The 12,966-nt window shown below is 39.1% G+C and overlaps 1 protein-coding gene across 3 annotated transcripts in view; it reads left to right on the plus strand.

Annotated features, from left to right (window-relative positions):
- The first annotated feature begins 2,507 nt into the window (after window positions 1–2,507).
- The window catches only part of SLC24A2 (solute carrier family 24 member 2), a 101,499-nt gene continuing 91,040 nt past the window's right edge, over window positions 2,508–12,966 (plus strand). The window contains exons 1-2 of one of the 3 annotated variants that reach the window (XM_071730179.1): window positions 2,508–2,679; window positions 4,637–5,714. In XM_071730179.1, the coding sequence (XP_071586280.1) occupies window positions 4,779–5,714 (936 nt within the window). In that variant the 5' untranslated portion in view covers window positions 2,508–2,679; window positions 4,637–4,778. Of the gene's footprint in view, window positions 2,680–2,748; window positions 2,898–4,636; window positions 5,715–12,966 lie in introns of those variants that run through there. The other 2 variants (XM_071730181.1, XM_071730180.1) reach the window with 2 other exon arrangements.

The following is a 12,966-nucleotide window of genomic DNA, read 5'->3' on the forward strand; positions in this document are numbered from 1 at the left end:
CAGGAAACTACATATAAGCTATTAAAAACATATTCAGCATGTGTAAGAAATGGAAGTCTATTCATATACAAAAATGTGTAGATGCAGAATGTAAGTACTTAGCAGATGTCTCTTCTCTCCTCACTTAAGCAGAGAAACATGGAAACAGAAGTAAGCCAAAGACTGTTTCATTGAATTAATATAATTATTCTGAATTTAACCAGGATATACTCTGACGTTTAATGTTGTGAGAAAAATATGGAGCTTATGTTATTGTTAGTTATCATCCTTAGAGTAATTTAAATACTCTTTTTTGTTTCTATCACTATAATTATGCAGCACTTATGTACAAACAGATCATCTGATTCAAAATGCTTAAATTAAATAAATGCTACTCTATGCTAGGTAGAGATACACATCTGTGAGCCACATCATTCTTGTTACAGATTTTCTTGTCCTTTGCTTACAATACATGGTTATTGCTGGAGAAAAATCATTACAAGTACTGAGCAACAGATGGATGTTACACTTCATAAAATTTGGTTTGTAAGTAACATAATTATATGGGATATTATAATTAAATGGGATTTTCTATACATTTTCCCTGTGGTCATTTTCAGAACTCACCTGCTTCCACTTTTATTTCAGAAATTGATCGAAATTAGGGTACTACACATATATCCCAGCCTTCCTCTAGCCATTTGTGAAGCTGTGGAAACAGCCTCTGGATATCATTTCCAAGTGGCCACTTTTCAGAGACTGCAAGCCAACAATGCAGAAGCCACAATATAACATATAAGTGTGCTTAAGTGTCAACACTGTGTACCAGATGCAGGCTGGATATCTGAGGTGCAACCACTTCATCTTTGTGATGCATATATGGATACAGACAGTAAATCCGCAATTTAACTATTTTTTACCTACGTGGTGGTCTAGAACGGTTAAAAGAATCTCCACATGTCTCTTAGCCCCATCCTGAGCCTCAATAATGCAAGTCTGGGTAACCAACAGGCATGCTCAATCAGCTGTCAGACACTAATGAGAACATCACCATGTGTAATGTGAAATAAATGTAAACCACCTGTTCAAAGTCTGTGTTAGAAGGGCACTTTGTATGTGTGAGTCAGCCATGTCTCTCTCTCTGGAAATTGTAGCAGGTTCAGAAATACCTTCTGAACCTTGCACCTCTTACATGTCCAGATAATCTCTAAGATGCCTATTGGATTTTGGTGTATCTGTTTTTGCTATCTACTTAGAAGAATGTAAGGGTTTCCAAACAATGCCAAGGCAATCTGAGTGGCCCAAGTGCTACAAACTGCAGCTGTGGAAACACAAACAGAACACCAGGCCTGCCCAGACAACTCTTATTTTTTCACATTGTACCCTGATAACAGTTTAGAAGACACCTACAATGTCCATGGTTTCACTTAATAAGAACTTCTGTACATTTGTATTGTTCACAAAACACCAAGAAATCATTATTTTCTGTTTGCCATGTGATGAAATGAGAGTTCAGAGTGAATTAAGTAGAAGTCTTTAAAATCAAACTTATTCTTTAGCCCTGAGCGACTGTTCAGTGTTCATAGGAAACCTTTTCAGAATGTGAAAAGGATATCTTTGAAAGAAGAGTATTGCTAGTGAGCTGCTTACTGACCTCTTCCCAGATCTGTCACTGTCCCATCCACCCCATTCAATGTGTCTAAATCTCCCTGATCTCACCAGGGCTCTGCATTTTTCAAGGATTTCCACACAGAGGTCTTTCCCAGCTGCCCTAAGCCTGTAAGGCTCTTCCTGGGGTGTTGACCTGCCCACACTAGGTTACTTCAGTTTATCCACAGATTGCTCCATGGGTTTTTCTATCAAGACCAGTGCACAGGGAGTGCAAGTGGTATTTCAAAAGAGTAGCACCTGCAGCAACTGCAAGAGGCACCAGGAATTAGCTATGGTAAAGCTGCATTGTAATAGTTCCTTTGTATTTGCATCTTGAAGCAGTTGCTTTAAAAAGCTTTAAAAAGCACAATTTGCTGGGAAAATAACGTCCGTTGAAATATGGAGACCAAAACAGAAAGGTTCTAGTTACCTTCTTCACCTGCTTCCCCGGGTTTTCTATTTTTCTATGTGGAAACTCTGAAATGAAGCTCAGAGATTTCTGCTTATGGATAAATGCATGATTAGTAACTTTACTATGAACACATCACCTCCCTTAAAATAAAAACCAAAATGCAACATCCTGTTCTTTAATAACTTGATCTCCCTTCAGATAACACTTGGCATAAAGGACATTTTGAGCAGAAGACCTCTCCTTTTCAAAACTGTGCTCCTCCTGGAGGTCAGAAGTCTTGCTAGAAGCGCTGAATTTTTTATTTCCGTCATTCTGCACCGGCTAACCCAAGACAAAGGGGAAAAGAAAAAAAACCAAAAAACCTCCCCACCCTTGCTCTGACATCGACCAAACTCTCCGTGAGGGTAGGGTGCCGCCGTTCGCAGGGCCGCGGGCGGGGGTGGGTCGCTGCCTGCTCCGCCTGCGCGGGGCGGTGCGGGGCGGTGCGGTGAGGATCGGCAGACAGCGCGACGAAGCGAACTAAGGCACGGCACGGAAAGGCACGGCACGGCAAGGCAAGGGGCCGTGGCGGTGCCCGCCCATGCCCTTTCCCTCAGCCCTGCCGAGAGCCCGCGGGCCGATGCGCAGCTCACCTCCGGGTAAGCGTCGCCTGCTTGTGCGGGGAGAGAGGGGAGGAGTGTTGGGCTGCGGCGGTGCGGAGTCACCCCTCCCCAAATTCCCGCCCCGATGGGTGGTACCCGGCTCCTGAGGGGTGCCCTGTGCCCCGAGCCGGACGGTCAGTGTCTGCGCAGCTTTCTGCGGCTGGGAGACTTTGCGAGGCTGGACTCTCTCCCATCTCGGAGGGGACGAAAAGTTTGTACGTCGCGCAGGGGTGCGGAGCGGTGCGGTGCGGTGCGAACGTGTGCCGGGTTAGGCGAGGTTCTGCAGCATCTCCGCGGGGGGACGAGTAAGATGGGGCTACGCTGCGCAAAGGGGGATGGTGTGTCGGGGACTGCACTCCGCAGGGGAATGGGTGGTCGGGGCGGTCTGGTTGATCGCTGCCGAGTTTCGGGGCAGAGCCCAGCCCGGCTGCGTCCTCCGCTTCACATCCGTGTGATTGATAGCGGTGCGGGGCGGCCGGACAACCCCCCTAAAAATTGCGGACCGTGTCGGTGCGCCGCGCCGCTGGCTTTCCTGGTTTTGTGCCGGTCCGGTGAGCGGTAACTCTTGGGTGGAAAATAAAATACCTCCTCTGCGGTGCCGTGTCTTGCAGATGGAGAGTGTCTCTACGACATCTTCATAGTATGGAAGCCGTTCGCAAAGATCAGGAGAAACTGCATGTTACTTAATAACTTTGATGCAAATAGCTATGTATAATAGTGGGAATTCTGCGTTTGCAGATACAAAATCAATATTCTGCTGATTAGTAGACTACTCAATAGTTAGCTGTTACTACGAGTGACTTGTATAAGTGGGGTAACAGTAATTTTTTAGTGTGATAAGAAGTACTCTTTTGAAAGTATTTTATATTTTGTGTCATGTAAAACTCAACTTGCTAAGCATAGTGTTTATGTAACTAATTTCTACACTACCTGGATTCTTCAACTTCAGTAACCATAGCACCTGTTATTATATAGTGGATGGTTTTTCTGTTTTAGAAGTGCTGTTGGTCCAGTAGTCTCAGCTCTGGCATACAGGAATAGTCTTTCTCAGATATTTTGATTTCTCCCCATTTAATCTGTTTCAGAATCACTTTTTGTGTGAATTCAAACTATTTCATAGAGATCTTTAAGACCAACAATTCTAAAATATACTTGCCACATAGGTATTGTTAATAATTTCCTATATTTCTGGCTGAACGTGCAACATAAACCAAAGCAAAACCAGAGGTGAATGAAAATTTTGTCTTAGTTAGTCCACGCTAGTGTCCAAGCTAAGTTTCCTGTGTAAATTTCAGTCAGTTTGTGGGGAAACTGAAGAAAGGGTGTATGTATTGGATCTTTATTTTGATCCTGTTCCAACCGTGTTGTGTTTAACCTAGACATCAAGGACTGTTGCTCTGTGCATTCATTACATTTCAATTAATACCAACTCAGCTGCCTAAAGGTCTGATGAGACGCTTGTTAGCACTTTGATTGCTTTTTCATACATTACTGCCCCTGCATATGGGATTTGGTTACAACACGATCATCGTGGAAAGTAATTACAGAAGGTAATAATATTTGGCATACCCATTAAAATAGGAGCTTCTTCATTTTTGTGCAACATTTGGGGACAGTTTTCACCTTCCACTAGGGTTGTTGTTTTGTTGGGTGGGCTTTTTTGTTTGTTTGTTTTGGGTTGTTTTTTTGGTTGTTTTTTTTTTTGTTAGCAGCTCAGCAGTGCAGTGGCTTAGAGGCATAAATGATCTGACTATTGACAATCCACAGGGTTACTGCTACAGAAATACGTCATTATTGCGTCTGATGCAACTGTGCTATTGTTAGTATGTTGTGTTACAGTTGGTAATAGTCTCTTTTAAATTCAAAAACTAACCTAGTGTGTAAAATGCTTCTTAGAAGCTTCTAATGACATGCTGTTTCTTTGTTACTAACAGTACTTGTTTGTCCTCTTAAGGCGAATGAAGAGAATACTTCCTATGAAGAGTGAAAGTACTTGTTTCTGGGAAAACGCTTAGAACACCTCTGACTTCAAAGCTGAAGAAAAAAATGAAGGAACAATCCATCTGACTGCTTCAGCATCTCACACAGAATACAAAATGGATCTTCAGAAAAACGCTGTTACTGGTGTCTTGGAGAAGTGGTGTTTGGAGGAACTGCTGTTCAGTTGCAGACAGCACCGGAATGTTAGGAAAAAACTGAGACTGATACGAATTATAGCACTTCTTGTCAGTGTAGTGGCCATTAGTACTTTCTCTCTTTCAATGAGTGCCTTTTTCAAGATGGAGCCACGTAGCAGGGCCTTGGCCAGCAACCTAGGTAGCCAAAAGATGGTGCATGGGCACCAAAGAACTCTGCTGGATATCACTGAACAGAATGAAAATGGCAGTCCAGACCAACACACTTCTATGAAATATGAAGCTGAGCACAGCAACGCAACAGATGATCATGCCAAAGGAGAGTACCCGGAGGACCTTTTCTCTCTTGAGGAGAGAAGAAATGGAGCAGTGATCCTCCATGTAATTGGAATGATTTACATGTTTGTAGCCTTAGCCATAGTCTGTGATGAGTTCTTTGTTCCTTCCTTGACTGTCATCACTGAAAAACTAGCCATATCTGATGATGTCGCAGGGGCAACCTTCATGGCTGCTGGTGGGTCAGCCCCAGAGCTCTTCACTTCTTTAATAGGAGTGTTTATATCCCACAGCAATGTCGGCATTGGCACAATAGTGGGATCTGCTGTGTTCAATATCCTGTTTGTTATTGGAATGTGTGCTTTATTTTCTAAAGAGATCTTGAACCTTACCTGGTGGCCACTGTTTCGAGATGTGTCCTTTTACATCATTGACTTGATCTTTCTCATAATCTTCTTTCTGGATAACTTCATAATGTGGTGGGAAAGCGTAACACTCCTGACAGCATATATTTGCTACGTGGCTTTCATGAAGTTCAATGTTCAAGTAGAAGAATGGGTGAAGACATTTTTAAACAGGAACAAGGTTGAGAAGGCAGCAACAGCAGATGCTGAAGACAAGGTTGGTCATTTTTAAATTAGCATGTAATAATGTCCTTGTAAGTCCTGAGCCCTTACATATTACCCATCTCATAAGGATCCCAATAGACCACATTATGCAATATAAAAAAGTTCTGTGGTTTGCTAAAAGGTCTTTTTGTTTGGTCAGTCCAATAGGATTAAAAATATAAAATAAAAGGCAGTCTTCTCCTAAATCAATAGCTTTTAACTCTAAAATTATCCTGATCACACAGAAAGCAAGACAAAATGCTAGCAAAAAGGCATAAACCTTTATTCAGCATGTTGGTACATTGATGAGGTCTGAGATACAGCTACTATTTTTTCTCTAAGATTTTGGATTAAGCACTAACAATATCTGGGGAGGATCTCATGACAAAATTTGGCTTTTAAAGACTTCAAATGTGCTTTCTTCCTCAAAAAAGTAAATCACTCAGAAGAGTATTCAAAGCTAATTTTATGCATGTTTTTCATTTACTGATGCTGATGTACAGTATTAACTTCCAGTTGTAATTAGTAGCAACTACATGAAAAAAAATCTCTGGAAAAGCAGTCATTACAATGGCAAAAGGCAGAGGTCCTCTGTTTAAGCAGACTGGTTACCCATTCTCTGTATTTTCAACTAAGCAAATTAGCTTTTGGCCTAATATCTGGCCACAAGTGGAGAATTTATGCATGATGGCTTGGTGGGTCTTCAAGAATTACTGTCATCTTTTAAACAGCTCTCTTCTTAAAGCAGGCTACATTTAAGGGACTTAAGAAGTTGAACCCATAAGTACTTATGTATGTAGCAGTATGCTAACTGGATGTTTAACACCAAAATTAAAGTGTGTGGTTTTAAATGACAATAGGGTCAGGTAAGTTTGACAATTCATCAGGTAAGTTTTATTATCCAGTAAGTATCACGGAACAGTTCACTGTTTTGTTTCTTTTGCTTAACAGCCCTGTACGGGTGGTTCATAAGAGACAGAATCCACTGGTACAAGTGTACAGGCATATAGACATGAGAATATAGAGATGAAGCACACAAAACTATAGAGAGAAGCTACCTGCCTGTGAGTCACAGAAAACTGATTCTGCTTATTTGCCAGCTCTGAAGGGAGAAATTGGTATTTTAGTAGTACAAAAAGGTGCTTTCGGTTTTAGGACAAGCTATGAAAAAGTCCACTGGGAAGGAAACCAGAACATTCTGGTTTTTTGTTTGGGTTTTTTTGTTGATGTTGTTGTGGGTTTTGTTTGATTTTGCTTGTTTGGGCTTGGGTAGTTTTTTAGTTTTGTTTAATATTTTCTAACCAAGCTTAACACATATACACTCATTTGTAATTTTATATTTTCCTTTTTGTTCCGTTCTTTTTCCCAAATCAGTGTGCCCATCTTCATCTTTCTCAAAATGCCTAACTGGGATTTTGTAAGAAAATGAAAAGAAGGGACAGCACAAACAAAATATTTGCCATAATGTATGAAGGGATTCTTGAACTATGTTAGTGTGTTTCCAAATAATGTGACGTTTCACAGGGCACTGTAGGTACAGCTTGTGCTTAAAGTGTGTAAGGATAGGATACTGCAGTATATCAAGCAACTGTTTACTGCATCTTCATCTCTCCATAAACAGCATTTGAAGGAGATGTGAAACTATAACTGGTCTTCAACAACAGTCAGTATGAAAAGCAATAGTGTTGGGTTGTCAGGTCTATAGGGTGAGGTAGAGTAGCTGAATACTATGGTAAGCACTCACTTATTTTCAACTGAAGAGAAGAATAAATGATCTGTGAGCCACATTGAACATAATAAATGTTGAATGTATTATGGATGGGTTTGATACTTGTTGAATGTAATCTAGATGGACACCTCTAGGAGCACTCATCTATTGTTTTGATGTATTAATTAACTTTTTCTTAGGGTCTGTTCTATTATAGGTGCACAGAACTCGAAGATGAAAAAAAATAGAAAACTGGCTACTTTTCCTGCAAACTCGAGTTTTGTGTGTTTCATGGGTATTTCAAGATATTGTTCAGTAATTAAAGTTAATTAAAATGATAAAATTATGTATTCATAAATTATTGAGGGATAGGAGAGAGTGAGAGAGATGCTGTGATTTTGTTGCAATTTAGCTAATGTGTATTTTCTGCTTCCTGGTGAAAAATAGCTCCGGAAGGTATCAGACTATGTATTTCTTCTAGTGACCCATGCTGTAATTTTATTCTTTGAATATTGACATTATCTTTCATTATGAGAAATCTAACTATCCCATTGAATGGCATCTATCAGTTATCATAAAACTAATTTTTTGATAGCAAGGATGTCAGAGATCATGTTATTTGGAAAGAATCTCACTGAACTTATGTCTTCATTTACTGTTACTAGTTAATCAGTTTTGTTGCTTTTTAAATTAAAATAATAATAATAACACTAATAATTTAAAAACCCTACAAACTATGCTATATAGTCATGAGCCTTATAAAAATGCTTAGCATTCTCAGCTTGAAAGTCATTGCCTAAATCAAAGAATAAATTGTTTTTTGTAGCCTGGTATCTGGTGCCTCGCAGTGAGTGCACTGCACACGGGTGGTTATTTCCTAACCAGTGGGGATTGCCGTATTGCAGAACTGAGTCTTGGCTTTGCTGGGAAAGGACGCTTTGTTTCCACAGTGCTAGCTGTTAGCCTAGATTGCTTCCAGTTGCTGAGAGAGTGCTATGTCAATGCAAAACAAAATCTTTTGTAATAAATTTAGTATATCAAATGCAGAATTTGTGATCTCGGTTGTTTCTAGAGGAAACTTTTGCAAAACAAAGTCTTTGTAATAATGAATTCTGCATTTGATATTCTAAATTTATCTCAGTTGTCTCTAGAGGAAACTCTTTCACTCTTTTTTTTGTTTTTTCCTCATTGAGGCAGAAATTTGCTAGGCAGCTCTCTGGAATAACTAGGTTTTAGGGTGTCTTCAAAGAATTTTATTTCAGGACTGTATAGAATTTTTTTTTTTTTTTTTCTCTAACCACTACTACTTCTGCCTATGTGTTGTTGATTCTGCTGTTGCCAAACTGGCAAATGTTCTGTTAAAAAAATGTGCCCGCTGTATTTATCTTTAAGACTTCGTGTTGTAATCCGAAAGCAGCTCAACAGAGTTGAGTGATCTAAATAAGGTATCATAAAGCTGGATACTTGAAGGGTTAGGTGGCTTACTAGCAAACAAGTATCAAAGAGTAAAAAATCTGATCAGATTGAAAGCCTCTGAGATACTAAAATATACTTTTATGTTGATTTTGGTACTTTTTTATTACTCGCCTTTGAAGTTCGAAGAACATTTACATTTTCAGGAAAGACAGTATTTCCCATGGAAAAAAAGGCTTCAGATAGGATATTATTTTTCTGGTTAGCTGTCATTTGCTCTAGATGCATTAATCATGTTGCTAGAATGTGTATGTATCTCTAGATGTCTTTTAGGTTTCTTTCTTCCTTCACTGTTTTTGGGAATTAAACCACTTTTTTTATACTAGAAAACTATGAATGTTCAAACTTAACTGCTTTTTCTGGTCAGTTTTTTTTGAGTGTCAGTTACTTCTACAAATGTGAATTCAGACAGAACTCTGTGAGAATGTAATTTTGCTCACTGTTTTCCTTCAAAGGTTTCAAACAAATACAGTCTGGGTTCTTAGCAGGCACATATTAAGAGAATCTGTTAACTTGAATTTTGGTAACAGTTTGGTCGCACCGATGGGAACTGACTACAGGCTTTGGGAATTTATAGCTTGAAGTGCATCAGCAAGGTCCTGTGTGAACTACGTCCTGTCTCACCCTGACGGAAGCATGATACTGATGAACTCAAGATAACGATGAAAAGGATGGAAAAAAGGAAGAAAGGTCAAAAAGCACAACAACATTAGAAGCAGGTTAAAAAAATAGATGGCCAGCTTCTACAATTTAGGGCAGCATATGAAATATGCTGACCAAGATGGGTCCCTGACAAGGGACTGAACCTTGTGGTCTGCCCTGAATGGACTGTACAGGAGCTAGTGTCATCCCACCACTAGAAAAAACCCTTCCAGCCAAACTTATTCTTTGCCTAGGGTTTTAGGTTTTATGTAGTTACCCTGCAAAAAACAGATTATTTTTTAGGATTAGGAAGGAAATTTTGATATTCATTCTAGATCCTCCTTAGTTAAGATGTTTTAAAAAAGGAGCTTGAAGTTGACAGGAAGAGGAAAGTGAGGAAAGCCGATGTGCAAAGTTCTTAAAAGTAAGACTTTTTTGACCTTCTGCTAAGATTTTAATTTTTCCATGGTAGTCTGTACTGGTGAAGGTATGCTGAACAGATTAGATTATGGCAAAACATCATGTGAAATGACATTTCATTTTTCAGGTACTTCTTTCTTTAAAAGTGAATGGAGATCATGGCAGAAATACTTCCATCTGATCTCTCAGTAAATAACTTAAAACAGTTCTCCTGGCAACTAGGACAACAAAATGTGGGTGGCACAGGGATATTCTGCAATGACATCTGTTTCACTGGCAATGCTGTTTTAGATAAATAGCTTATGGTCTATACAAGAATTACAGATTTTCTGCATTTACAGAGAACTGCATTTGCAAAATGAGCTATTTTTATCAAAAAGGCACAGTTTAATATTATTTTATTGCCAACTGTGTTGTCTTCAGAAACCTGAATAGTGTGTGTGCTATTTTAAGGTCTGTATTGATCTCCAATGTTGCCACATGGTATTTAATGGCAGTATTTGCATTCTAAAGGAGAGGTTGCTAAACAGATTTTTAGCTACTTACCTACTTGGCGGCTGTCTAACACTGCACACGTATAGCCCCTGTCATAATGTGTAATCTAACATGTGTTTATTTAAGAAAAAAAATTTAGCTGCAAGCATGCAGGAAAAAAATTGAATTGTTGAAGGTCTGAGCTTGTAATTGTCAATTAATTCCTGAATGGTTTCAAAATCTCAAGGTCTCAAAAAACTGTGTTACCTCAGTGTTACTCCAGTAGCAGTAACTGTTAGTTGGGGTTCCAAGTATTTAGGATTGTTGATTCAGTTCAGGGCTATTTTTGACAAACCTAAAGGCTGATACGTTACATATACAACCATTAGTACAGTGAAATGGATACTATTCTCAGTTTATTTAGTGTCTCTCAGTCATTTATTGAATAAAAAGCTGTTAGTATAGTGGGCTTCACAGCTGGAGTCTTTTGTGTTTGTATGTACCCTGGTAATGAGCAGAAAGTGACAGCATGGAAATGTTGAATAGGTTAAATGCTTTTAAGTAATGTCCATCCACTAAGATTTATTAGACAAGCCTTGCTTGTTATGCTGGGAAAAGGAAGACTAAAGCTGCACCACCTTTAATTAGTTAATTAAAGGCAGTGCAGTTAATTAGTTAATTAATAGCGGGACGAAGTATCCATCAATATATTTAAAAATAAAACCCACAAGCAATTAAAAAGAAGACAGATTATATTTCTGCTGCACAAAGCCAGCTGTGTTGGCAAATGTTCACCATGTAGTATTTCAGAAATATTCCAGACATGATTATATTTGTTGTGATAGAAGCTGTACAATGAGGAATATACAGTCACAAAGTCTGTAAACTCTGTCTTGGGTACCTTGGTCTGGGTCCTCAATAGGCTGTGGAAGCAACAGGATAGTGCAGTCCCAAAGGACTGAAATTCCCTGTTTATTTCTGTTCCCCTGTTATTCCCCAGGGAATTTCAGTCCCAAAATCAGTATACCAGACCTCAAAATGTGGTTGTATGTGTGGCTGTACTTAAACCTTGAGGGAGCTTCACTTCTAACCAGAGATCTTGAGATGCTCTAGTTTTCCATCCAGGCTTTCTCAGAAATGCCAGACCCAGGTGGAGCAGCAGGGTACTGCTTTTCCATCTAACCCACGTATGTCTGTTTTTTCCCAACCTAGTTTGCCAAATTTGCCTCCAATTTGTATTCAACAAAATCCAATGGCTTTTACAAGCTCTTCAGATTCTGCTGTTGAGAGTACTTGATTTTTTAATGTAATTACATACATAATTATCTTCCAAAAATCACTGTTCCTTTTACTTGGTGCACCACTCATCATATAGAAGTTTTTGATGGAAAGTTCCAGCTGACTCCCCTACTTGTTTTAAAAGGCAGTAGTGAGTCCTTCACACCCTGTTTTAAAAGGTGGATTTAGGTACCTGTATTTTGTAAAGCTTGGGATGTGGGTTGTAGGAGCTGCCCTAAGTGCAGTGCTTGTTGCAGCCTCGAGGGTACCACAGTACAGTGATTGGCACTGCTGACTTTAGGGTGGCCTTGGCTTTTCTGAGTCGTCATATTTCTTAGACAGCCAGCACTATACCACCAGGGCTGCATACAAAAAAGTTTTGCTTGATTAAGTGCTACAGCTCTGTTAATAATGTGGTGGTTCATTAGCATAAATCAGTGTTCCTCTGCAAACTGTAAACGTCAGAAAACTGCTCCTTTTCAGTCCTTTCTCCTTCTGGAATTGTTTCCAAGAATTTGGGAATTTTGCTTTTGTAACTGTAGAATAAGGTCATAACCAATTTGAATTTCTTACTGCATAATGGATAGTATGTTCATACTGAAGAGAGTCCAATAACAAAAGCACTGTAGAAATGGAAGAGTGGTGATCAGGACAGTCCTTAAAAATAAGGTATGTGCCCATGCTTGGCTGATGCTTGTTGAAAGCCAGGCCTTTTAATCACACAAATTAGAGACCACCTGTGTAGATAGGTTTTGAAAGGACTAATCCTAAAGTGGACAGTCTTGGTTCCTCTTCTCTGTTGCTTTTGGTTGGATATTTGTAAATCTTTTAAATAGGGTGTAAGGTATGCATGGTGTGGGATTTTGTAATTAATTAAACTTTTATCCCCAGGCAACAAACATACAAAACCAGTTAAAGCTTTCAGGCAAAAAGCAATCAATGTAGTAGTTCAAAATTAAAATAGCTTCCCTTGGTCCCTTTGACCAAAATACAAAATCTCATTTTAGACAGAAAAGAAAAAAAAGTGTGGAAGCAAAGGAAGCCTGGAAGTTTACACTTTAAAGAACTCTCTGGGATTAGTAGTAGAAGTGTTTTATACATGCTGTAGAGAACACATGGAAGGATGTATTGGAGGTGAACAGAAATAAACACTACCTAAAACAATTGATTAAGACATCCTTATCTATTTAACAGCCTTTTTGATATATACATAATAAATTTCAATATAAATAATGAGTTCTTAATTTCTCCCCAGTCATCTACAATGTTT

The sequence above is a fragment of the Heliangelus exortis genome, chromosome Z, assembly GCF_036169615.1.
Source record: "Heliangelus exortis chromosome Z, bHelExo1.hap1, whole genome shotgun sequence".
Classification (NCBI taxonomy): domain Eukaryota; kingdom Metazoa; phylum Chordata; class Aves; order Apodiformes; family Trochilidae; genus Heliangelus; species Heliangelus exortis.